General features: G+C 37.1%; 2 protein-coding genes and 1 long non-coding RNA gene across 4 annotated transcripts; all 3 read right to left on the bottom strand.

Moving 5' to 3' along the window:
• Window positions 1–7,475: 7,475 nt before the first annotated feature.
• Window positions 7,476–10,418, bottom strand: LOC139197539 (uncharacterized). The gene is made up of 3 exons (XR_011583004.1): window positions 10,070–10,418; window positions 8,606–8,678; window positions 7,476–7,868 (listed from the first exon to the last, which is right to left on the bottom strand). It is a non-coding gene; the product is annotated as an uncharacterized lncRNA (long non-coding RNA).
• Window positions 10,419–17,536: 7,118 nt separating this feature from the next.
• On the bottom strand, window positions 17,537–22,791 carry LOC103453521 (GABA transporter 1-like). Of its 2 annotated transcripts, XM_070824548.1 has the most exons (7): window positions 22,515–22,791; window positions 19,363–19,593; window positions 19,123–19,220; window positions 18,735–18,924; window positions 18,519–18,649; window positions 18,170–18,403; window positions 17,537–17,992 (listed from the first exon to the last, which is right to left on the bottom strand). In XM_070824548.1, exons 1-7 carry the CDS (start codon window positions 22,630–22,632, stop codon window positions 17,612–17,614), a joined length of 1,383 nt encoding a protein of 460 aa, XP_070680649.1. In that variant the 5' UTR covers window positions 22,633–22,791; the 3' UTR covers window positions 17,537–17,611. The 2 variants fall into 2 exon arrangements, with proteins under 2 accessions (XP_070680649.1, XP_070680650.1); XM_070824549.1 differs by lacking the exon at window positions 19,363–19,593 and having other exon boundaries at window positions 22,515–22,789.
• A 1,605-nt stretch (window positions 22,792–24,396) lies between these two features.
• LOC103453522 (GABA transporter 1-like) lies at window positions 24,397–27,360 on the bottom strand. Its single transcript, XM_008393060.4, has 7 exons — window positions 27,074–27,360; window positions 26,267–26,497; window positions 26,036–26,133; window positions 25,580–25,769; window positions 25,364–25,494; window positions 24,948–25,181; window positions 24,397–24,859 (listed from the first exon to the last, which is right to left on the bottom strand). The coding sequence occupies exons 1-7, from the start codon at window positions 27,189–27,191 to the stop codon at window positions 24,479–24,481; spliced, it is 1,383 nt and encodes a 460-aa protein (XP_008391282.3). The 5' UTR covers window positions 27,192–27,360; the 3' UTR covers window positions 24,397–24,478.

The following is a 27,360-nucleotide window of genomic DNA, read 5'->3' as shown; positions in this document are numbered from 1 at the left end:
TAGCACAACAAGAGATATGTCCCTTGGATTATTCAATCAGAATGTTAGGCCTTTTTTGGTGAAAGACACTTATATGAAAAGGCAGCAGGCTTTCATCCATTCGGTAGGAATGAAAGGATGCTGGAAAGATCTATTTGATCTTCACACACTTTAGTTAAAGGAAGTGAACTTTCTATGTACACTTTGAACTAAGTTCAACGGACACCATATAATCTATATATAGCCCATGTTGGCTGCATATTCCTACATACAATTCTTCCAACAATATTTTCTTATCTTCTTTCTCTCCATCAAAATCATACAGTTTCATTTTAGAAAATTTTAAGGGAATTTCAGTTTTTGCTAAACTAAAATTTCAAACTTTGTTGTATCCTGGAAGTGATTTGCTTTAGACCCGTTAGCAAACTCAGATTAGAGTGGGGGCAAATATCACTTTAAGGAAAACGTATTAACGTGCCTCAAAGTCATTTTTCTGTCAAATTCTCAACCTTATTCTAACAAGCATGATGAACATAACTTTTGGAGGGACAATTTCAATCATAGACAGTGCTTTCACAGTTATCTCTTCAGCCTAGATATTGATTTAGGTGCTAGTTAACGTGTCTACAATTCTTTTGCAGGGATTAGTGAAGAGTAGAACACTGTGCAAGGGAGAGATGGTTATGCGAGTTGGGAACAACATGAAAATCTTTGTAAAAGCAATTGGCACCTATAGTACACCAAAGAAATCTTAGAACGTTACTAGAATAATTATTATTTACAAGGCGTGGAATATGTGCATTCCCCAATGGAGCGTTGCAAGTGTTATACCTTGTAATTCCTTTGCTAGTAACTGTAAGATCATCAAAGCGTGTGTGGTCTTTTTCTCGTGGCACTTATTAATGTAGTTGTCTAGCCTGCAAGGTTCAGTCCTTGCGAGTGTTATTTTTCCTATTGATTTGTGTGATGTTTCTATTGGCATTGTAGCCTCTTGTTCATACTATATGGATTGCCCGCGTGGTTTTTTGTTGGTAAGATATGTAGGACCACGTTCAACTTGCATGTCCTATGTGATTTCTTAACATCTCTTAAAAAAAACGAATGTTAAAAACACGTCTTTATAACAAAAAAGTGATTGCAAGTAGCGGATTGCCTGTGGTTAGAATCTTCATTTTTAACCCACTAAGTTCCGAATTCAAACTCTCTCTTCTCTTGTTAGTATAAAATATCGCTTGTGAAAAAAACAAAAGATAAATTAAATGGCATATCAAAATGAATTTTTTTGGTTGGATATCAATTAACAGATTATTTTTTTTATTTATTAGTTTATGGCGTATATAAATGCTCTCCTAAGGTCCTCATTTGAGGACCTGTTAAGTCGTTTTTTTATATGAGCTCTCAGATTAATATTACGATAAATTAAGGTATCAAATTTAAATAATTCTTACATCCAAAACACAAGAAAGATCAATCCTCATATAAAAAAGGACTTCATAGATCCTTAAAAAAAAGGTAGCAATTAAATGACAAACTATAAATACAAGGAAGACCAAGGGCTGAAATGCAAGATCCTGAAAGTGAGAGATCCATCACAATCATTAATGGCGACCACGCGGAAACAATCCACTTCACCTCTTACCCCAAGCCTTTTGCGGTTTATATGCCAAACGGGTCGGGTCACACTGTTCGGGGGGAGGGGCCGACATGCAAAGCAAAGCAAATTGCAAAGTCCAAGACTCCAAATGCGTCAAAAGCCGCCAAATCGATCCGAACAGTGATCTGGGAATCAAGAAAGTCGACGTCACTGGGAAGCGTAGCCCAAGGTTTTCTCAACGAAAAGAGTTTAGGGATCAAGTAATTCAGGCGGCATATTTGTGCAGAAAAGAAAGCAAATCATTAGTTTATGTAAGGTCGGTCAACGAAAAAGTTAATGAAAACCGTTGAATTCGATTTGTATGGCCTAAATTGCTTGATCTTTAAAATCTAGACACTAAAATTCGGAGCAGATCCAAATCCCTTATCCAAAACCCTAATTAAGCTGCAGCTCTTTTTTGTGTGTATTTTTTAAATGGGTTGTCAATTTTGGACACCTTTGTTTGGATCGTTAGTGTGTGAACACAACTTAATTAGGTAAAGTTGATATTACGACTTTTTAATTCATTTTTTACTGACCAATGTGTATAATACGCCAAATTAATGGTGGTATTTTCTTTGTTTTCTAGAACTTTATCATTTTCATAGTGTGAAAAGGCTGAATTGATCGTATTGCATTCGAACTCTGTTTCTTTTTTTTTTCTTTTTTTTTGGTAAAAATAATGGTTTCACACATCTGTATTACTTTTCACTAGGGATGCAACTTAGGTTGGCTCAAATTGAATCTGTTCATGCAAAATTTGATTTTAAACCCAACCGAGCGAGTTAGTATGAAATAAAAATTCGCCGAAACCCAACTTGACCCCAATCCAATTTTTTACTGGGTTGAGTTGGGTTTATGCTTTGCTCATTCATGTCAACCCAAACCCAACTCGATTTCTAGTCGGATTGCTCATGCACAGATTACCAGTCACACTTCATATTATATAAGCTATATAACTTGAACTCGAATAAACCCACATGAGCCGAACCCAACTCAACCGAATTAGGAATGTTGGGTTAGGGTTGGGTTGACCATCTAACTTGCCTGATTTGCACCCTACTTCTCCACACCCTTGTTAATTTTTGGACATTGATTTTTTTCAATTCTTCAACCTTATGATTGAAAATTGAGAGATTTGTGTGAATAGTAAAAAATAGTGTATAAATAACACTACCATTTTTCTAATTCTCATTACTCGAGACTCTCCTAAGAACAACCGATGCTCATCTCAATACACCCAAGTATTATTCTGAATATCAAATAACACTCTGAAACAAGAGAGATGACTCGTAAATACTAGAGATCAACTCAAGCAACCATTGCATGAGTAATATGACAGAAACCCTCACCCACAGCTCTCTACAAGGGGAGATTTTCTGAAATTTCTTTCCGATTTCTCTTTCTTCACCTGTTTATTTATTTGTGCCTATTAATATATTCAATTCAAATACTATAAATCGAGATTGTAGGAAGAGAAAAAATAGAGGTTTTTTAATTAGCATCTCACATAGATGATATTTTTAATATTTAATTTTTTTTATTGAGACAACATTTTTAAACGTTTCAAAAAGAAACAAAAGTTAATAAATAACATCTTTGACATTTTTTCCTAGAGTGTAAATTACAAAAATACCCAAACGCCTACAATTCTTTGCTGACAAGGGCCTACAATTCTCCGGAGGGTATTGATCGAGTTCACTTGTATCCCACCTTGCCCAACTTGAAGCTGTAATCGAAGTCGAAAAGCAAGCCGCGAGGGATTTGATTAGTGACAAGAAAAAGGAAAGAGCTTGGTTACCATTAAAATTTTCTCTTGATTCACTTTCAATTTGCAAACATGATCAGAGCTTGGAGGCTGGAGCCGCCTTCCTCTTCCTCCTCAATTCTTTCTACTGCTTCCTTGTTCCTCAGTAATCCTTTCTTTTGTATGCATGTATGTATGAATTTGTCTGTTTGTTTGTCTAATTGTTGAATTTGTTGCCAAGTTCAAGAGCCCATTTAGGCTTGGTACTGAGGTGATTATGAAAAAAGTGGATATAAAAAAAAGCTGTGAGTTTTTTTGTGTTTGGTAAACATTCAGTTTAAGCTTTTTTTTTCCACAGTTTTGGGTGAAAAAAAAACCCAAAAATACAAAGATGCAAAACCTAGCTTTGAAAAATCAGCTTTTTTTCACATCTGTTTTACATAAAAATTTACCAAACACTATAATACTATTTTTTTTCCAAAAGTATTTTTACAAAAAAGTTTACCAAACACTCTGCTGCTTTATTTCACAGTTGCTTTATTTTACAGCTGCTTATTCTTACAGTACAATAGAAACAGATTTTTTTCAAAACACAGTAATACCAAATCAGCCCTTATTGCTTTCGGTGGCAGACAAAAAATAGGTGAAAGGCAATTTATGCCCTTAGGCTCACATTAAAAAAAATGCAGAGAAATAGAAATGGTGAAGATGCTTTGTTTTGGTTACGACCCAGGACAAAAAGATTGCTCCATTTTTTAGAGCACAAGACGCAAACAAGCAGAGAGTAAATGAAAAGACATGGACAACCTCATTCGAAGAGAATAAGAAGAGCTTCTGCTCTCCACATTATGTAAACAATCACTCCATCAACTCTAAGGACCTCCAGATTTTTCTTTTTTGAAGGTTGAATTGATTGAATTTTAAAATTTGATGTATAGGTGTTGGTATACCATGGGTCCAGCCCATGATGAAAGACATTAAAGGATCAGCCCATCATAAAGGATGGATGCTAGAAAATTCTAGCATCTTATCAAATGCCAAGGAACTAGAAAAATCTGGTTCAAATATACATATCGGTGGAGTGCATGCATAAGCTAGAAAGTTCTAGCTAATATTGTGGCTGTCATGCAAGCCTAAGTCGGTGGGCAAGTCGGCAAAACTCAATTATAAATAGGGGTGCATGTATGTATCATGGTGTGTGTGTGTGAAAAACCGAAGTAAGAGTGTTCCACTCCAAGAGTGAGAGTTATAAGAGTTGTTCCACTTCAAGTTTGAGAGTGAGAGTGTTCCACTACACATTGTATGTGAGTGAAGTTTAGAGTGATAGAAAGTGTGTGTCATACTTTCTTGTATCCATCAAGCATTGTCTTTGGCTTGGTAAGACTATTCTTGTTGTACTCATATTTTTCATATAGTGAAGATTGATCCTTATTTCGTGGACGTAGGCATAAATTGCCGAACCACATAAATTCTTAGTGTCCATTTTCTACTTTACCTTGTGCATTCTCTATCTTGTAGTACCGACATTCCTAACAATAGGTTCTTCACATCTTCATTCCGTAATAGAGAAATTGTTATTTTTTTATGGGGAAGGAATGATATATGCATACACAAGTTGAAGTCAATTCCCTCTTTATAAAGCACTTAACTAGTTAAAGAGCCTTAGTAGGAAAAAAAAAAAAAACCAAACACTCTTTAACCACTTGCTCTAAATAACTGGTAAATTGAACCATTCACGTAATTTTATAGTTATGGGTTGAACTGATTCTGCAAAAATGGTCGATAACAGTTTGAACTGATTCTGCAAAATATTGAAGACAGTTTGAACTAATTTTGCAAAAATGTCCGAGGACGGGCTAAACTGATTATGAAAAAATTGTCTATGACGGTTTGAATTGATTCTGCAAAAATGGTCGAAGACAGGTTGAACTAATTATGCAAAAATAGTCGAAGACAGATTGAATTGATTCTGCAAAAAATGGTCGAGTACGAGTTTAACTGATTCTACTAATAAAGGATACACATTGATTTTGCATATAGTTTCAAAACTGATTCTGCATAAATAATCGAGGATGGGTTGATCTTAAGGCACATTTTCATTTTGTTAGAGTTGTGAGGGTTGTGTTCTATTAACAACCTTAAAGCCTTAGGGGTATAATTGGTATTTTAAAACATTGTTTCTATGTTTTTGAGCTGAGCTTTAGTTGTTTTCATGTTTTTGTCTCTCATTGATATGTTTAAAAACTAGTAGAGTTCATAGAAATATAGTGAAATTTTTTGTCTTTATATATAGGGTGACATACATTTGAGCAAAAATGGCAAACTTTGTTTTGGGAACCCTAGAAGTTTCGTTTCAGAGAATTCCTTACTTCCATTGCATGCTCAGCGGAGATCTATTGCTTGTGGCTGCTCAACTTGCTTCTGATCTCCCAAGACAAAAACTTGTTTCTCTATCTGATCTTTCCTTTGTTCAGCCAACCAAATCTGGTGAAGGAGGTAGAAGTGTGAAAAGAGAAAGAGAGAGAAAGGAGCACAGTGGGAAAAGCCCTTACCACTCTAAGGGTATGTTCGTAACTTAAACTCTAGAGAAAAAAAATCAATGATGTTAGCTTCCACATGTATTAATTTTGTCTCTCATTGAAATGTTTTAAAAGTGTTATCTTAATATAAAATTAAGTATTAAAAATATACTCTGTGTAATTTTTCATTTTTTTTAATTCTACCTCCCAAATCACTTTTAATGTATTATTTATCTTTTTCAACTATCAAAACCCCTCACACCCTCATTGTTGAACAAAACCCTAACTAATGAAATTACAAACATGTAGATTGAAAAAATTATTTTAAACGAATAGAACACGAAATCGATGTTTCGGAAGCTTAATATGAAGTAAGACTTCATATTTTTAATTATTTTAGTGATTTCAACGACAAAGATAATTATTTAAGCTTACTTTTGTTGCGTATCGACAACCCCACTGAATCGAGCATTCTCTTTCTCTGCCTGGATCATGCCTCTTCATTATCCAACACACCCCCACCTTTGAAAACCTCCCCTGCACTATCGTATATGCCCATCCCTTCTTACCCAACCCCTTCCCCTTTTTCTATGTTATTAAACTGAAGTTTTATAATATCAGTTTGCTAGACATTAAATGATTTTGCCACTACTGCTACTAATCAACAATTTTGAATAATTTTCACTTTGAGGTGTATAATTATCTCTTTCTCTTCCTGGATCCTGCCACTACTGCCGCTAATCAACAATTTTAAATAATTTTGATCTTGAGATGTATAGAAAATGTGTGGTGTATGTAAAAAAATATACGGTGTATGTAGAGAATGTGGAGTGTAATGGGATTATAGGGAAGTATGTAAGGTATATTAAGATAATTTTTAATTGAAAAAACAAATGTGGAGTGTATTAAATATGTGAGGTGTCTTCACAATATTAAGGGTGTTAATATAATAATCCAAAAATAGAACGAAAATCTATTAATTTATTAAATTTAAATACTATATGTGTATTTTTGGCTTGTCTGTATTTCTGCATAAACAATAAATTTGAGAATTGAAAGATGATTGCTCTCATCAGGGGGCATACTACTTGTTATTATCAAGGTAAAATTTCTTTTTCACCTTTGAGAATTGAAAGATGATGCCCACATCAGGAGGGCATACTACTTGTTATTATCATCAAGGTTAGGTATAATTTCTTTTTCACTTGTGAATATTTCTCTTAGAGGAAAGTGAGAGATAAAGACAGAGAAACAAATGGGAAGAAGAAGGGAGGAAAGTGAGAGAGAAAGACAGAGAAACAAATGTGAAGAACAAGCAAGAAAGAACAAAAGAGAAGAGAGAAGGCGAAGAAGACTAAGTCCAAAGAGAAGAAGGCGACTAGTTGAACATGAAGATAGACGCACTTCGCATGAAGAGTGGTGACACACTTGTTGAAACCTATCTAATAGACTAAGGACTCGTTTGGATGTGCCTTTAAAATGAATGAAAACGCTTTAAAAAAAATATTTTTGGGTTTCAAAAACACTTTAAGTGGTTTCTGCAAGAAGCACCAGTTATGTGCTTCTTCCATGAAGCACTTTAAGTGCTTTTCCAGGATTTACTTGCATTTTTACTAATGATTGGTTCTAAAAATATTTTCACCAAAAACGTTTTCAGTCATTTCAAAAGCACATCCAAATAAGTTCTAATACAGCTGAGATCCCACAAGGAGACTCCTGCTGTCAAGGTGTTAACCCAAAATATAAGGCTTTGTTTGGCAGGCTTGAAAGTTACATTGCGCAAAATCATTGGCAAAATGTAAGCTAGAGGAATGCATCCAAATGCTTTAAACAATGCCATGATATCTCCAAAGAAAGGTAGCATGGCAACAAATGTTGTAGCTACGATAACGGACGGTGACCGGAGGGTTACGGACAGAAAATTGATGCATTTTTTGGATCTGCAAATTTCTTCTCAAATACTTCATTTGTTGGTTGGTTGCGAGTAAACCTGTAGATAGATAGACCTCTTATCAAATAATGCACACGCGGCTTCTAAAGGCACACAAGTATGTGATCAGTACACCCATCACCCAAAAAGTTTACTAACACACCATTCCTTGATAAATTTAAATTAAACAAACTAAACAAATAAGCAATGATCACGAAGAAAATCTAGATTTCACTATAAAATCAATTGAGAGAAGTAACTTAACTTACTTATAAGACCATGCAATGTCTTTTGTCTCATCATTGTGGGATTAGTTCTCAACAGATAATCTAAAAATAGAGGCAAAAAATGCCAGTTTTCTTAAAATTGAAGAGGTGGGATTAGTTCTCAACAGTTAATCTAAAAATAGAGGCAAAAAAATGCCGGTTTTCTTAAAATTGAAGAAGTTGAGGTTTTACCATAAAACTAATTGGCAATATGGTGACACATCCCAACCTAGATATCCAAGATGGCACATGCTGGCCGACACTCGAAAGTGACGAAAGCCATAATCATGTGAAAATGCATGAACATAATGAAAAATATAATAAAAAAGTCATGTGAGAAACGACAATTAAAAAGATCATACAATCGATAAAGAAATAATAATAATACAAAGAAGGTCATAAAATAAAAAGGATGTCCAACAAATCACAATTCCGAAAGAAAAGATGCAAGAATATGTTCAGAGCATACTACTAGTCGCAAGTGCTGAGGGAAATGAAAGACAAATTACAATTGCACATAAGAAGTCATACGCTGGTAAGAGGATACAAGATCACTTGTAGGGAAATGCCTCGAAACTCGAGTCATAGTCCTCGTCACTATGTCCTGAAAGGGGCGCAAAAACAAAAGGTGAGTGGACTATAGTTATAATAATAATACTAATAAGAAAATCGATTTCTTTTTTAACATACTAACCCCCTGTTTTGAAAACACATATAATACTACATATAAGCTTTTCTAAAAACTCTAACATGCCAAAAATGTTTGTATATAATAAAATCATCTCTAAAAGTGATATCGAAAGCGCGCCGAAGGCAAATCCAAAGAATCTCTCGTAAATCAAAACAATAATGTAGTCAACTAGGGGTATCATAGTCGCTCGAAGGCATAACCGTCACCTAAAGGTGAAGCTATACGACACTGGCTTACACCCGTGAAGAAATATGGTAGGTCCCATCATCCAAAGTTGAAGTTGTACGACTCTGGGTTAGACAAGAGAAGAAATATATACATAACACATCGACACTAGTCATGGCTAGTGAAGCTGTCCAACACTGGTTTCGCTAGTGAAGCTGGGAGTATGTCATAAATATATCACTGCTCCTCCACTGTGCCCTATGGCCATAGACGTATACATACTCAGGTTGTGTGTATGTGATGTATGATTACCCACTAGATAAGCACATAAAACGTATTTCAAAAACTCATACCAAGCTTAGGATTCAAAATCATAAGCAATTCTATAAACGTGATTTCCATGAATATAAATTCGTAGAAACATATTATAAATCACAATTAACTCAAGAAATGTAGAATGAATGCAAGCCTAATATTTTTATAAAAATATGCAATTTGAGAAGGGGTCCACCCATAAATATTTTGCTAGCGGGGAGCCGATCGAACTAGGAAGGACGGGATCACTTCCAACCAACGCACCTAAACACAAATAGGGACCATTTATTAAAACTCTACTAAAATGATTGAATTTGGGAAAACAGACGGCGGATTCGAATTCAACACGTCGAAAAATCTAAGGAGGGACTTCGCCTACGTGTCGCCACGGGGCGGCAGCCTGGGTCACCACGCGATGAGATGGATCGCTTGAAAATTCATCGCACCAGCCATGACAACCCCACGCACAGCTTCATGCGCGGCTAGTACACTTGTACTCACCACCCCACGATTTCTGGAATTTTTCCAGATTTTTCCTCCAACTTCAAGAGCTCGATACATGTCTAAATCGAGTGATTCAAAAGCCAAAATGTAGTTAAGAATGTGGAGAAGATATTCATACCCTTAGGAAGCCCACTGGAAATTGGAGTTGGTTGAAAATTGGCTAGAAAGTGGCCAAACGACCCTAGTTTTGAATTTCCAGAAATGAATAGTGAGTTCCTCGAGGGTTTTCCATGTTCCTACATCACCAAAACCACCTAAAAACTTACTAATCGTGAACCTAGACACGATCTACAACAATATGGACCAAGTTCGAGGCTTACCTTCGTCGGAGAAAGGAGTTGCACAGTAAAGGCTACTGTGCAAAGGAAAGAGAGGGATTGGTGGTGGTTTTGTCCCCCTTCCAAAGCTCGTCGGAGTGTTAAGGTACCTGTGATGGTAGTGATTTGAATGTGGGTGGTATGTGGGTGTTGTTCAACCAAGAGAAGAAGAGAAAGAGAAAGAGTGAGAGATGAGTGGGGAGGGAGAGTGATGATGAAGACGAAAGAAGAAGAAAAATAAGAAAATAATGAAAGAGAGATATCACGGGACACAGGACAGGGGAAGCAGATCCTCTCCTGAGCTGTTGCCAACGGAGCTTAAGGATCAATTGATCTCAGCCTTTCAAATTGATCCTGCAGCCAAGAATGGCCAATAAGCTTTCAAATTATTTCACACAAACCAAGGCAATTTTGTTTGCCTTTTACATCTCTCACGCTCCCCTATTCCCTGCTTTATCACTTATCCTTTGAAACTAATCTCCCACTTCCTACAAAATTCCCTCATCTCTTTCCTCCGAAAATTTCGAAGGAAAAAAAAAATCCAATTCCTGCATCTCTTTCCTCCAAAAATTTCGGAAGGAAAAGAAATCATCGTCTCGCTTTAGTCAATCAACGGGTTGCCACTGGTCTTCAATAATAAAGGTTAGGCTTCCATTATTGAATTTCCTTTTCATGATATTTTTGCAATTAGATTGGATTTGCTGCATGTTTATGCTGAAAAAAGAGAAGATGTTGCATTGCTTCAATAGAAAATTTGGTTTTTTTCATTGAGCTCAAGTTGTCTGAATCTTGGTATATTTTTGTGGTAGGATTAGATAGTGAATGATATAATGGATAAACCGAATGATGGTGTAGAAGGTACTTTGGAATTGAAACCTACAAAAAATATGGAGTTTGATACTGAACAAGCAGCATATGATTTCTACAACAAGTATGGTGGAATTATGGGGTTTAGTATTCGAAGAGAAAGTAGTGGCAAGAATAAAAAGGTTGGTGAACTCACTTCAAGACTGTTTACTTGTGCTAAAGAAGGGTTTCGAGCTATAGGTAAGTGAAATGATATGATTAAAAGACCAAGAGCAGAGACAAGGACTGGATGTGGTGCTCGTATGGGTGTTAGGTTGGACAGGCAGGTGAAAGTTTTATGTTTATACTTCTGTTGAACAAAATAATCATCCCCTAGTAAAGAAAGAATATGCCCATATGTTACCATCCCAACGAAAAATGACAGCCTCACAAGCTACTGAAGTAGACTTGGCTAAAGAATCTGGGATTCCACTTAGGGATATATTAAGTAGGATAAAAAAAATTATCTTGGAACTGTGAGGCAAAGAAAATGGCATATGGAGAAGTTGGAGTCCTGCTACAATACTTTTCCAAACAAATATTGGAAAACCCTTCATTCTTCTATGAACTACACTTGGACAAAGAGGAGCAAATAACAAACATGTTTTGGGCAGATGCTAAAATGATATTTGATTATAGCCATTTTGAAGATGTTGTAAGTTTTTATACAACTTATAAAGTCAATGAATTGGATCGACCATTTGCAATGTTTGTTGGCTTTAATCATCACAAGGATATCATTGTATTTGGAGCAGCTTTAATGTATGATGAGACTGCCGCTTCATTTAGTTGGTTATTTAAGACATTTTTGAAGGCAATGTCTAGCAAGTCTCAAGAACTATTTTTCCCGATCAAGATCCTATGATGGCTAAGGTTATTTTAGAAGTGATGCCTCAAACTTAGCATAGACTTTGTTTATGGCATCTGATGCAAAATGCTTGTAAAAATGTGAATACTCTGTTCAGAGGTGAGGAAGGAGTTCACAATGCTTTGACAAAAAAAAATTGACCACATTGAGGAGGAAAGTTAGTTTGTAGCTACTTAGTATTCTATGCTTGATGACTATGATGCACATGAGAATGATTGGTTGGCCACCACATTTAAGATTAGAAAGAAATGGGCATATGCTTATGTGAGATCGGCATGGTCTATAGGAATACGAAGCACACAAATCAGTGAAAGTTTTAATGCAAGACTGAAAAATTATTTGAAGTCAGATCTCAATATTGTTCAAATTTTCACAAACTTTGAGAGAGTTCTTACTAATACTAGGTACAAAGAGTGGGAAGCTGAGTATGACCTACAATTCAAAATTGCACATGTCAAATTTGATATCAAAATGTTGAAACAAGCTAGAGAAGTTTACGCGAAAGATATTTAAATTGTTTCAAGATCAATTTGAAGAATCTATTGAATTGTAAATAACAAACGATGTTGCTGATGGGGATGACTTTGTATACACGGTTGAACTAGATGATAAGTCTAAGAAGCGAAAGGGGAAAATGGAAGGTATATCTACTGTTTCTTGCAACTATAGACTATTTGAGATGAAAGGTATTTTATGCAGTCATGCTATTAAAGTCCTTTGAAAAGCCATGCTTATCAAGGAAATTCCTGAACAATATATAATGAACATGTGTAGTAAAGAACCAAAAGTTGAAAGTGTGGTAGACATGTGTGGGCGTGAGATTCAAATGGAGCCTAAATTGTAGCAAGCTTTTAGATATAGGTCATTGTGTTCTATATTCACTAGATTATCAACAAGGGCATCTGAAAATGTAAAGGCATACCAACTGGTGATTGAGCAAGCAAATAAATTGGCAAAATGGTTGAAGACCTATTGCATCTAGAAGTGAATGATGATGTGCATGAGAAAAGGCATACAAACTATAATAGCCAAATGGCCAATTGCTTCGAGAATGTTGATGTTGTCATTCCAAAAGGGCTTAAGAAGAAAGAAAAGTCTTATTGAGGAAGACAAAGAATTAGGAGTGCTTTGGCAAAAGCCTTACCAAGAAAAAAGAAGTCTGTTCAAGTACTTAAACTCATTTAATTCTTTGTCATGCCTATGTGCTTAATATATATAATTAAAGTTTAAACGTTGACATGTTTTAGGTTACAATTCCACAACATACTGGTGGTATCAATGTCTTTAGTCCTTATCCACTGCCACCCTTTCATTCATCAAAAGTGAAGTACTTTTGAATGTTTTTTAATCTTCATAGCAAGACTTGATTAGTTGACTAATATAAACTTGAAATTGGAATGTGATATACAGGTCACAGTTCACATGTTTGGCAATAATACCTATATGCCAATTCCATATCATCCTATTCAGGTTTGTTATCTATTTGCAATTTGCACTCTCTATTTGATATCTGTCATATATATATATATATATATATATATATATATATATATATATATATATATATTATTTATCTCATTATGGTTGTTGAATGAAGTTAGAACCACATAATACGCATATGCCGAACACAATGCCTTGGCTTCCTTGTGAAGAATCTGAGCTATCAAGTTCCTAACCTTTTCTTCATCAAAATATCACTGGGAATAGTCATGCTTAAATAGATGGCTATTGTTTTGGGTTTTTTGGTCATCACTGGATTTTTTTGGGTAGATTCTAGATGTGCAGCTATTGTTTTTTGGGTAGCTTCCAGATGTGCAACTATTGTTTTTGGATTTTTTGGTCATCATTGGATTTCCTGATGTGCAGCTATTATTTTTTGGGTTAGTTTAGTGAACTAAGAAATCCAAATGTATTAGGGACTCACTAGAGAATGCATGAGTTAGGGCATGTAAAGCTAGGGGTTTTTTGTAAACCATAACTTGTTATGTAAATGTCTACCTCCGTTGATTATGTAAATGTCTACCTAACGTTCATCTTTTACTTCTTGAAGTGAATATATATCACACATGTATTTCCTTAGAGCTATGTCTATTCAGATAAGAATGTCATTGATTCATTCTTCAAATAATGTGCTTCAACACAGTCAGTTACACCAAAAACGAAAAAACAAAAAAACAGAATACTTCATGGCGTTAAGGTTCTGGGCAAAAAGAACGTCATCACTAAAAAAGAATAAATTTACAAGCAAAAAATCAAAATTTCCTTGGATTTTTTTTTTGGTAAAGTAACTTTCATTCAAAGAACTAAAATATACACAAAGTCCACAATATACACAAATCCCTCATCCAAAGACCCAAACAAAAGGCATAAGCCCTGACCTAAACAAACCCTACCACAACAAGCCAAAAAAAAAACCAAAAATCCCCAACTGGAATCCACACACAACGACTGCCGAAACCCTATGAAAATTAGTCATCCATCCCCAAGGTTGCCAAAATTGCCCTAATTTGTGCACAATCCGAGTCGTCTAGATAAACTCCACACTTCCAGTCGTAGCATCATCACCCAATGAGCTTCCAGATCAAAGCTCAGCTACCAAAGAGAACAGTTCCGGCAGAAAGTGGTGGTACGAACACCCGAACCGAAGTTCTGCACACCTTCCCTTGCAGAATTGAAACTTCACCAAAGGAAATTTCACATTTGAACTGGGTATCGAGAACATGACTAAGAATGGGAGTTGAAACTGGAAGATCGGATAGATCTACATAGGGATCCAAGTCGGAAATACAAGCTATCCAGAAGGGACATATGAGATAGACCAAAGGAAAAAGAAGGATGAGGGACTGGGGTTGCCACCAACCCAAGCCACAGCTAGGATCGGTGGCAACAAAAGTGAGAAAGAACTGAAGAACCAAGCTTCAAAAATGAAGAAAACTCTCACACGCTGGAGGAAAACTCTCTCACAGAGAGAAAAAAGCTCTCACCAAAATAGGAGAGAACTTGGGCTTATTATGGTACTGTTTGGAGGAAGGATATGTAAAAGGCAAACAAAATTGCCTTGGTTTGCATGAAATAATTTGAAAGCTTCTTGGCCATTCTTGGCCACATGATCAATTTGAAAGGCTAGGATCAATTGATCCTTAGGCTTCGTTGGCAATAGATCAGGAAAAGATCTGCTTCCCTAGACAGGGACGAACACCCCAGAAAATGGGGGAGAACCTGCCACATGTCACCCTATGAGTGGTCCAAGATGGAGAAATCTCCTAATGTGAAATTACCTAAATGCCCTTGACATTCAAAAATGCGTAAAAATTTTGTTTTAGCTCCGAATTCCATTCCGTTCGTGCCTACGCATTCACATCGACGAGTGCTACATGAATAAATTAAAAGAATAATTATTACATGTCATGACACGAGAATCAACAAAAGTCAACGCTTTGTTGTTAGGGGTATTTTTGTAATTTAACTAATTAAAATGTATAACTTAAGATGGGTTGTTACATATGGAGAGTACCCAACTACTATCGACAGGTTGTTACATATTGTAGGAAAAAAGCTGCCAGGGTGAGGCATATGAGTCCCCCAACCCAGCCTAGCAAGGCCACCGCAAAGGAAGACTTAGAATAACTGGAGCTACTATGGATGCCGTACGCGCAGTGCAACCATGACCCTACCACAATATATTCAACCCAAAAACATTTAGATAGATAAAAGAAAATATATTTTTATGTCTTAAACATTGAGAAATATATCTTAATAAATGTACAAGTTTTTCTTCACTTGACAATGTACTTTTGTTTTTAAACACAACATTAAGGTGACTTTGTTTCGTGTAAGTTGCTAATGAAGACTGAAGAGCCATATTGTTGAAAACTGTTTTGGACCACGCAAGAAGACGGTCTACTAACGGCACCCGGCCGGAAGATTTATTGTATTATATTATATGCTTTAACAGCTATATTAGTTTATTTTAGATATGGTGATGCTGAAATTGTAGTCCCAATCGATGTTATTTTAGGGTTCCTCTTGACTATTTCGTTTTTAGTTAAAAAGAAAAAAAAGATATCAAACGGCATGTTAGAGTGTCATTTTTTGTCTAGATCATTAACCATGCAGCAATAAGTCCTCTGGCTCTGAGTGATAAGGAATGTATCATGAATTATTCTGTAATGACCCGTCCCTAAAAAATTATAATTTTTTTTATAATTTTAAAAAGTGAATTTATGAAAATGCCCTTCGAGGCAAATACGTTGACTTATGTTGACCGCCTTATCGTGTCACGTAAGGTTCATTTTCTTGGCGTAATCTTGTAGTACTCGTCGCTACGAACACGTACGCGCAAACGAAACGTGATTTAGAGTTATAACGAATGAGATATTAACGTTTAAAGTCGGAGGCATTTTAGTAAATGGAATATTTTCTGGAAGGCTCCAGATTTTTGTGGCCCAGATTAAAGGAAAGAAAAGATGGGCGATGGAGATGGAAGATAAAGGAGAGAAATAAGGTAGAAGTGAAGGCCAATCGGGAGAGGAGAGAGGAGAGAATCAACCAATGGGAGAGGGAAGAAAGGAAATAAAGGAGAGAATGGGAAAAGGAGAGGAACCCGCCGGGTTCCCCTTGACCCGTACCCAACCCGATGGCACCCATGTTTTCCAACGCCATTCAGGCTAATTTTTCTGGCGAATCACGCCGCGCCACCACCTATAATCAACTCCACAACCCTTCTTCTTCAAGTTCCACCTCAAACCTGACGGTTTTGGTCTTGGTTTCGTGGGAATGGCACCGGTGGCACCGTGGCATTCTTGGTGGCAATCCGCCAATTTTTGAAGCAAATTCCTTTGATGTCTACCACCATTAGACTCTCCTTGAACCCAGGAACAAACCCCAACCAACCATAGAGGCGGTGGAGCACCGGAGGAGTCGAATCAAAGCACACCCAAATCTAGGGTTCCGACAGGTTTTAGTGAAATTGGAGCTTTTCCTGGCCAAATTGGCTTTGGCCGCAGGTATAAAAGTTGTTCCTCTCATCGAGATATTCATTCTTGTAAAATTTGAGAATTTTTGGAGTTGTTGGATTTTCTTGCAGGTCGGGGCGGCAAACCGCCATGCGCGGCGGTGCGTGGAGGAAAAGCCAAAAGTTCCACGACGTGCCGAATCCAAATTGGCCATCCATTTTCCCAAATTCTAATGTTTTAATAGAGTTTTAATCAAAGGTTCCTAATTGTGTTTAGGCGCGTTGGCAGGAAGTGATCATATTCTCGATAGTTCGAGCGGTTTTCGAGCAATGGAAAACTAGTGAGTGGACCCCTTCTTAACTATATATTTTTATAAACTATTAACCTAGCATGCATTTCATAATACATGCATTGATATGCTTTATTTTATGTTTTCCAAATTTTTATAATTATGATTTATTCAAATTACGTCTTACTAAAGAGTATGAATTATTGGATTTGCATATATTAATTTCTATGGTTTTCATATATAATTTATATTACGGATTTACAAATATGGTGGATTTACGGATATGGATTTATTATGGTTATGAAGATGGTTCGAGCTTTGATACGAGTTTTGAGTTATGTTTCCGATATTTACCTAGTAGGTTATCATACGGCACATCCGCACACCACGGGTATTGTCTATCCGCACACCACAATATTTACATAATTAAACTTTGATTCATATTGTTCATAGAGAAACATCTTATCAACGATAAATAAGCATTGCGTAATTGCTTAAATCACAAGAAAAAAAAAAGAACCAGATAAACAATTCAAGACACCGTTTAGAAATTTGCAACAAGATTTAAAGCAGTCCTACATTATAATTTATATGTTAGCAAAAAAACTGTATGTGTTAGAATCAAGAACGATCTGTCGGATCGAAGATATTGCACCCAACAGTCCTAGCGCAGAAAATGTTAAGGCAACGATTGTGTTTCCCCAGAAAAGTAAGCTGTACTTGGAGGGCTTGAACACAACATTGTAGAACACCGTTGGCAAAACGAAGTCCAGAGGAATGCATCCAAATGCTCCAATCAAAGCGTTGATGTCGCCAAAGAATGGAAACATAGCTGCAACAGTTGTGGCTATGACCACGGACAGAGATCGATAAACCAACCTTGGCACTACATTGCGAACAGAGAATTGATCAACCTTTGCGTTCACAAACTTGCGTTCAAGTACTTCATTTGTAACTTGTAAATTAACCTGCAGAACATTGCGAACAGAGAATTGATCAACCTTTGCGTTCACAAACTTGCGTTCAAAGTACATCATTTGTTACTTGTAAATTAACTTGCAGAACCAATAAAGTTTTGTGTCATCCACTGAATGTATTCATTACGATTCATTTCTTGGTGTTGTGAAGCGGATTAGAAGACTTACCACACTAACAGCTGATACTTGCAAGAAGGTGAAAACATTGGTCATCAAGAGAACCCAAGTTGGCAACAAAGGCTTTCCGTCAACTAAAAAATTGAGCAGAACTGTTCCTTCGGCCTGATTTCCGAACGCCCAATAACCCGAGATACCAACACTGAAAAATGTCGAAATTACAACAGCATAGCATACGCATAGTCCTTTGAACATTTTTCCTTTAACTGGAGGAGCTATTGTTGCCTGCAAACATATAACTTACCCCATTAAGTGATAATTTACTGATTCTGCTGAACAATTAATGTTTGACCTCTATCTTTTATCACTGCATAAGATCAAACGCAAACAATAGGAAAACCTGTATTTCAGGAATAATGCCATTTCCATACGAGGTAGCGATGATTGAAATAGCGTTGAAGGATCCAAAAACACGATTCTGTCCGCTTCCATTTAAAGAGTAGTCCTTCCTAGGAGCATTCGCCGAATTTCCTATGAGCATGGAAGTTAATTAATTAAACTAGTCACGAATACACATTCATAATAATGTAAAGAAATTTGTTTCGTGATATCTTACCAACGTATACGGAACCAGCTGTGGCACAGATGCTGTATGCAAGACAAAGGATTAGAGAGATAAGGTTGATATGCCTCAAGGAGTGGAAGGATGGAATTTGTGCCAACACCAGCATCACGACACCAAATATAATTACAAATTGGTAGAGTTGCATGGCTTCTGGTCTTGGACTAGAAAGCAAATATATATACTTGCAGAAGAAGAATTATATGTGGGAAAAACAGAAGAAAAATTAAAATTCAGTAAACATCCCCAATAATCAGCGAACAAACTTGATAATTCTTTTAAGTTTTATAATTCAGCGTTCTAGTAAAAGATCACAAAACAAAAGTTCGAAAAGAATGCGGGTTAGGGGAAATGTTGACGGAAATATTAGACTGATGATCACCTTAAGGCTCTGCCCTCCCACAAGAATGCAAGCTATAACTGCACCATAGCACAAGCCAAATTGAATTGGACCAACAAAGTATCTTCCCCACCCTGGTCCTGTAAAATTAGACCATGCATGCTCATATCATATTTCTTTTTTTTCAATGTCAATAATAATTTTGCCTCAAATCACAGGAAAATCTAAATTTAAGAGGAATCTCAAGGGGAAGAGGGCAGCTATACACAGTACAGTACTCACCCAAAATATCTTTGGCCATGTCACGGAATCGGAGCTGGCGCATGCCAAGCTGTTCATGGTGCTCTAAAACCAAGGACAGAAGGTTGTAGGAGTAGAACGTTACACAAGCTGAAATGGTGAGGCATAAAGCCCCAGCAAACCAACCCATCAAGGAAAGTGCATAGGGAAGACTTAAAAGTGCAGGAGCTACAATTGTAGTTGTCAGGTGATATCCACAATGCAACCATGACCCTACATACATATCATCACCGTCATCGTCGTCATCATCATCATCATCCTCAATTAAACTCTTCAATTTAACAATAGATACAAACCTCTCCCTCTCACCTCCGGCCATTTCACGACAAATCTTAGGTACAAACCTCTTCCTCTCACCTCTACCTTCGTTTTCATAGGTCGATCATAGCCTAGATTTACATGTTGACGTCGACTGGAGCTCAGGAGGCTCCGACCTTTGTTCCCGACGAGAAACGGGTTGGTTGACCCACACCCTTTAGCCCAAGACCTAAAGGCTTCGGCCCACTGAGCAACCCAAACCCAAATCCTTTAGGGTCGGGCTTACAAGCCCAAGGCCCTTGAAACTTGGCCCTTCAGGCCGCGCCAACCCGGGCCTCCAACTCGTTGGAACCCAGCCCACTAAACCTTTGGGTCGGCCTATCAAGCCTAGGCCCGTTGAACCCAAAACCCTTCAGACCCCAGGCCTTCGGCCCAAGGAACCCAAACCTAAGCCTAGGCCCAAACCCAATCCAAACCCTAAGCCCAGCTGCACGTGAGTCTGCGCATGAGTGCCTGCCGATGTCGGCACGTGGAGTACACACGCCATCATCCACAGTGGCGTCGACAACGCACGTCGGCGCGTGAGGGCGTGTGGGGTGGTGCGTGGGGGTACCCGAGGTCCCCCATTATGTTTTTCGACGTCATGAATCTGTTTATGACGATCGTTTTAAGAAATTCAATTGTTTGAGTATAATTTTATTAATTGGATCCTTTATGTGCTTAGGTGCAATTATTAGCGGTGTTTTCGTCCAACCTATTTTGTACGGCTCTTCGACGACGGAGTAAATGTGAGTGGACCTTTTCTAAACTGCATGTTTTAATAGTAGAAATGCATACATGAAAAACATGATTAAATGGTTACGTTTTATGAAACGTTTCATGAGTAAATTAGATTTACACCTTATGATTATCATGCTTTACTGAGAATATTTTGGAATACCATACTTTATGAAATTATGTTGTTTGTAGCATATATGATGGATGACTATATACTATTTATGAATATGTTTTTACACTTCTTTGTAGTATATATGATGGATGACTGTGCTATGAAGATGTTTTGAGATATACGTACCTATGCTTGGAAAGATTATATTCAATGTTTTGTGCGCATCTAGTGATCACTGTTCTACCTACGGGCAACGATACTTATATTGGCTTCGGTTGGGTAATGTAGGGGCTTACGGGTAAGGAGATATTATATTGGCCTGCAGGTCGGGTGGTGTAGGGGCCTACGGGTCGAATGAAGATATATATATTTGGCCTACGGGTCGGGTGATGTAGGGGCCTTCGGGTCGATTATGATACCAGCACACTATACTATATATGTTTTATGAAAAGTTTTATGGCATGCTAGGGTTTTTCGGAAAACCTATTACATATTATGCTATTGAGTTTTCATAAAACTTTGGGGGTTAGTACGTTATTGAATAATTGTTTCAGTATTATATATATATATATATATATCAATTTGATCTACTTATGTTTGTTTTGCATCCCCTCAGGACATAGGAACTAGGCATACGATCCGAGCCACGAGGCATTCCCCTACTAATGATATCTTATCATCCTCTCTGCTTCGCATATATTGTAATAGCACGTCTCTATTTTACAAGGTTCTACAAAACACTAGGCGCTAGTCGGGCGGCGGGCAGGGGCCTAGCGCCTAGGCGGATTTATATAAATTTATTATATATCTTGTAAATACGTGCTTATTTACACTTAAAAAAAACTATACTTGTATGGATTATAGAAAAATAATAAAATGCAAAAATAGAAGTAGAAGAATACACAAAATACATTCATCCCACAATTGATTAAATTTGTAGTCAATCCATCATTTAAAATTTCATAAGATTGTAAGCATATATAAATGGGCTGGCCCAGCCCAGCCCAGCCTAACCCAACCCACCCCACACTTTATTTTCTTTTTCTACTCATGTCTTCTGCCGCATCAGCTTTGTTTCTCTATTATTGTAGTCAACTTTCTACTTTTTGGTTTTCTCTATTATTGTAGTCACCTCTCTCTCTACTTTTTGGTAAACAACTCTCTCTCTCTCTCTCTTCTTGCAGTCAGCTTTGTTTCCATCGCCTCCTCTCTGTCTTTTGGCGCTGCTTCTTCTTCTCTCATATCTCCCATCATCTCCAAAAGCTACTTCAAACCCCTAACCTTCAACCCAAAAACCCGAAAGAATTCCAAAAAACCCAACTATCAAGCAACATCGACGCGACTCCGACGAGATTTTCAGTCGCCCTCTTTCTTCTCGCTAGATCGCAGCAGAACGGAGAACCACCGAGGCTCCGACGAGGCCGCCTAGACAGCCGCCTAGATACCGCCTAGGCGGCCGACTAACCCGTACCCAATTTTATGAACGATTTGGCATTAATCCCGGTGGCACTCCACCGCCCAGCGCCTAGGCGCCACCTAGGGCGTTTTTTAGAACACTTCTATTTTACCTTACGCTTGTACTCTGGATTAGTTGTATGCCCTGAACATGTCATGCATTATCATTATATTCATTGTTGGCAGTTGAATATTATTATGGTATTTTGTAGGACTTATATTTGCATATTACTTTGCGTAGTAACTCGCAAAATTTATATGCATGTTTCACATGTTCTCGGCATATGCATTTATTAAATGGATTTTCGTCACCCTTGAGTGTCGGCCAGCACGTGGCCATCCCGATGTCTCTCGGACATTGGGATTGGGGCGTGTCAGGTACCCTCTCGTTGTCTATAAAATTATAAACGTGTTTGCAGTCGAACCATTTCATTCATTCCAATTCACTTCCATAGAGAGAGGGAGAATCATATTTCTGTGTGATCACTAGATATCTTAATTCCTTCGTATGACACAAAGAGAGAATCAATACCTCTAGATTTGAGCACAAATAAAGCTCCAGCATCAAGCTCCTTTGAAATGTTGGCTTCTTCATCTTCCTTATTTTCTGCTGATAAATCAGTATTTGAACTGGGAAGAATTGACTCCATAGCTCTCTAGCTATCAGGTTATTTTGGTCTACGTTTGGATAAACAATATCGCTGCAACACGATCTTAATATAATTGACAACCAAATATTTTCCCCGATTTGGAAAAATAAATGGTAAGCAAGATAAACACTTTGGATAAAGCAAGACAAACACTTTGCTTGTTTATAAGTCACTGTCGTCTTTTAGCAAAGAAAATATATTACAGTTGAAAAACTGAACACTTACATATTTGTTTAGCTATTTGATGACTACAGTTCAACAAGGGCGGCTTCACTCTAGTCTCAGATTTGACAAAGAAGGCAATGGATTTGACTAGCATCCCACAATAATCATTGGTAGATTTAAACAATCATTTTCCTATCATCCAAATGCATTTTTTCCCATGTATTTTTTTGTTTCGAACTTTCGAGGACGTGATGACTCCATTTAACAACCACGTCTAATTGAATTTCATGAATGGCGAGTTCAATATATATACACTCTCTCTTAGCCATTGTCTGATTTTTTTATCACATAATTCTCGTATCCACTTTAGATATCTTGTTAAAGAAAAGACTACATATGTTGATGATGGATGATTATTTATATATACAGTTACAAATGCATTAGGACTATTGAGTCGTGATTGATCTAAACAGATTTTTAGGTCAAATTATATTGGATTGCGACTGCAGAGACCTTCCAGGATAATCTGCATGTAGATTATCTCCAACTTCTTCCTTGAAATAGTTGGAGCCCATCAGGTGTTCAATGCCATCTGATATGTCTATGTCAATGTATGCAGACAAGTCAGATTCATCATCTGATGATTCCCATGACAACTCTGATTTTTTTGCAAGCATCAATCTCCTCAGTTTTTGTAGCATATCGTAGTTTAGCCTTTCGTAGTCCCTGAAAATTTGAAATAGTACCTTTTCACCTGTATATCTAACAAGCATATATATATATGTGTGTGTGTGTAAAATAACGAAGGGAATATCTTTTGCTGAAGTAACTTTCTTCTATTGATACAAAAAAAGTTATACAAAGAGGAACTCTTGACAAAGAAGTAATCTAGCCTACATTCGAGGTTTACAAATCAATTACAAACAAATTACAAATTCGTTTACCAAATTAAGCCAAGATATCCGGAATGGTATCGTTGATTTTTTTCCCAAACTAAGCCAAGATATCAGGAATGATATCATTGACTTCTCAAAACTCCCCCTCAAGTTGAAGAGTGGATGTTGAGAACTCCCAACTTGTGTATAATCCTTGAGAAAGTTTCCTTCCAATGCTTTTGTGAATACATCTGTAAGTTGGTGTGAAGAGGGAGCATACCTTGTGACAACTGAACCATCATGTATCTTATCCCAAATAAAGTGGCAATCTGTCTGGTTCGCTCATGACTATTTCGTTGTCAGTTAAAAAATAAAAATTGAAAAACAATAGTTATCGAACAGCCTGTTAGAGTATCTCATTTTTACTCTAGGTCATTAACTTTGCCGCAACGTGTCCTCTGGCTCTGAGGATAAGGAATGTATCATGAACTAATCAACCAACTTGCAAGTAATAAAAATTGGCATGGAAGACTTTGTTTCAGCTAGCTAGCTTAATTAGTTTGACTACTTAGGTTGCAGATTAGCTTCTGTGATCGCAGTCAGTTGATTAATTTTCAAGTACCCCCTTCTTCAAACCTAATTAAACTTTGATTCATAATGTTCATAGAGAAACATCTGATCAACGATAAATAATAAGTAATGCATAATTGCTTAAATCATGAGATAAAAAGAAAAGAAGCAGATAACAGTTCAAAATGCCGTTTACAAACTTGCGACAAGATTTTGAAGCAGTCCTACATTATAGTTTAAATGTTAGCAAAAAAACTGTACGTGTTAGAATCAAGAACAATCTGTCGGATTGAAGATATTGCACCCAACAGTCCTAGCGCAGAAAAGGTTGTGGCAATGATTGTGTTTCCCCAGAAAAGTAAGCTGTACTTGGAGGGCTTGAACACAACATTGTAGAACACCATTGGCAAAATGAAGTCCAGAGGAATGCATCCAAATGCTCCAATCAGAGCGTTGATGTCGCCAAAGAATGGAAACATAGCTGCAACAGTTGTGGCTATGACCACAGACAGAGATCGATAAACCAACCTTGGCACAACATTGCGAACAGAGAATTGATCAACCTTTGCATTTGCAAACTTGCGTTCAAGTACTTCATTTGTTGGTTGTAAGTAAACCTGCAGAACCGATCAAGTTTTGTATCATCCACTGAATGTAGTCTTTACGATTCATTCTTGGTGTTGTGAAGCGGATTAGAAGACTTACCACACTAACAGCTGATACTTGCAAGAAGGTGAAAACATTAGTCATCAATAGAACCCAAGTTGGCAACAGAGGCTTTCCATCAACTAAAAAATTGAGCAGAATTGTTCCTTTGGCCTGATTTCCAAACGCCCAATAACCCGAGATACCAACACTGAAAAATGTCGAAAGTACAACAGCATAGCATACGCATAATCCTTTGAACATTTTTCCTTTAACTGGAGGAGCTATTGTTGCCTGCAAACATATAAATTGCCCCATTAAGTGAGAATTTACTGATTCTGCTGAACAATGTTTGACCTCTATCTTTTATCACTGCATAAGATCAAAAGCAAACAATAAATTTGAAATAATAGGATTCCGTTGTCTTTTTTTTTTCTTTTCCGCTTTTCCCTCAAGTAATAAAGCAATTGGAAAACCTGTATTTCTGGAATAATGCCATTTCCATAAGTGGTTGCGATGATTGAAATAGCGTTGAAGGATCCAAAAACACGATTCTGTCCACTTCCATTTAAAGAGTAATCCTTCCTAGGAGCATTAGTCGAATTTCCTATGAGCATGGAAGTCAATTAATTAAACTGATCACAAGTTATACATTCCTAATAATGTAAAGAAATTATTTTGTGATTTCTTACCGATATATACGGAACCAGCTGTGGCACAGATGCTATATGCAAGACAAAGGATTAGAGAGACAAGGTTGATATGCCTCAAGGAGTGGAAGGATGGAATTTGTGCCAACACCAGCATCAGGACACCAAAAATAATAACAAATTGGTAGAGTTGCATGGCTTCTGGTCTTGAACTAGAAAGCAAATATATATACTTGTAGAAGAAGAATTATATGTGGGAAAAGCAAAAGAAAATTAAAATTCAGTAAACATCCCAAATAATCTGCAAACAAACTACTACTTCAATTGTTTGGCAAGCTACTGCTGCTTGACATACCTTCCAGACTTCAAAGAAATTAAAATTAAACTTGATAAATTTTAAGTTCATAATTCAGTGTTCTTGTAGAAGATCACAAAACAAAAGTTTGAAAAAATGCGGGGTAGGGGAAATTTCGACAGAAATATTAAATTGATTATCACCTTAAGGCTCTGCCCTCCCAGAAGAATGCAAGCTATAACTGCACCATAGCACAAGCCAAATTGAATTGGACCAACAAAGTATCTTCCCCACCCTGGTCCTGTAAAATTAGACCATGCATGCTCATATCATTTTTCTTTCTTGCAATGTTAATAATTTTGCCTCAAATCACAGGACAATTTACATTTAAGAGGAATCTCAAGGGGAAGAGGGCAGCTATAAACAGTACTCACCCAAAATATCTCTGGCCATGTCTCGGAATCGAAGCTGGCGCATGCCAAGCTGGTCATGGTGTTCTAAAACCAAGGACAGAAGGTTGTAGGAGTAGAACGTTACAAGAGCTGAAACGGTGAGGCATAAAGCCCCAGCAAACCAACCCATCAAGGAAAGTGCATAGGGAAGACTTAGAAGGGCAGGGGCTACAATTGAAGTTGTCAGGTGATATCCACAATGCAACCATGACCCTACATACATATCATCGTCGTCGTCGTCATCATCATCATCATCAATTAAACTCTTCAATTTAACAACAGACTAGAGCTCACTGATCTTGATTCTTGACACACTTTAATTTCATTTTTTGACTAAATGATATATGAACTACTCAGTCTAGGGAAAAGTTTATTCGAACTTGGGTGCTGCCTTAGCTGACTGCCTAACAGAAGCCTATGATGAACGAATAAGTGATCCATGTGATGGGGCTTTCACATGGAAAGACACGCCTATCTGCCAGGAGGCGTGACTCTAGGAAAAGGGGCTTCGGTTCTAGTGAAGAGATATATGTCGCTTCACATGTGAAGTGATATAATGAGTGTATAATAAGGTACACCCCTTGGATCAAGGGTTGCACCTCTTTTAAAGGTTTCAACAATTCAACAAGGGTCTTGTTTTATGGTACCCTCTCGTTGTCTATAAATAAGTTTGCAGTCAAACCATTTCCTTCATTTCAATTCACTTCCATAGAGAGAGAGAGAGAATAAACAGTCTAACATCACTACAGATCTTAATTCCTTCATATGACACAAAGAGAGAATCAATACCTCTGGATTTGAGCACAAATAAAGCTCCAGCATCAAGCTCCTTTGAAATGTTGACTTCTTCATCTTCCTTATTTTCTGCTGATAAATCAGTATTTGAACTGGGAAGAACTGACTCCATAGCTCTCTAGCTATCAGAATATTTTGGTCTGCCCTTGGATTAACAATATTGCTGCAACATGAACTTTCATATAATTGACAACCATATATTCCTTCGCTTCACAGAAAATTGGAAAAGGAAATGGTTTTGTTAATTTGTGAAGATATAGACAAAGCAAGAAAAACACTTT

Source organism: Malus domestica, chromosome 07 (assembly GCF_042453785.1).
Source record: "Malus domestica chromosome 07, GDT2T_hap1".
In the NCBI taxonomy this organism is placed as follows: domain Eukaryota; kingdom Viridiplantae; phylum Streptophyta; class Magnoliopsida; order Rosales; family Rosaceae; genus Malus; species Malus domestica.
The sequence above is the reverse complement of the archived record's forward strand: the minus strand, read 5'-3'. Positions and strand labels throughout refer to the sequence as shown.

What these genes read in the sequence shown, in the direction of transcription:
- LOC103453521 (XM_070824548.1), bottom strand. Translation starts at nt 22,632, where the DNA reads ATGGAGTCAATTCTTCCCAGTTCAAATACTGATTTATCAGCAGAAAAT. An exon ending in TGGGAGGGCAGAGCCTTAAG is followed by an intron (nt 18,925 to 19,122) that starts GTGATCATCAGT and finishes TTCTTCTGCAAG; the next exon opens with TATATATATTTGCTTTCTAG. An exon ending in GCATTATTCCTGAAATACAG is followed by an intron (nt 18,404 to 18,518) that starts GTTTTCCTATTG and finishes ATATGTTTGCAG; the next exon opens with GCAACAATAGCTCCTCCAGT.
- LOC103453522 (XM_008393060.4), bottom strand. Translation starts at nt 27,191, where the DNA reads ATGGAGTCAGTTCTTCCCAGTTCAAATACTGATTTATCAGCAGAAAAT. An exon ending in TGGGAGGGCAGAGCCTTAAG is followed by an intron (nt 25,770 to 26,035) that starts GTGATAATCAAT and finishes TTCTTCTACAAG; the next exon opens with TATATATATTTGCTTTCTAG. An exon ending in AGCTGGTTCCGTATATATCG is followed by an intron (nt 25,495 to 25,579) that starts GTAAGAAATCAC and finishes CCATGCTCATAG; the next exon opens with GAAATTCGACTAATGCTCCT.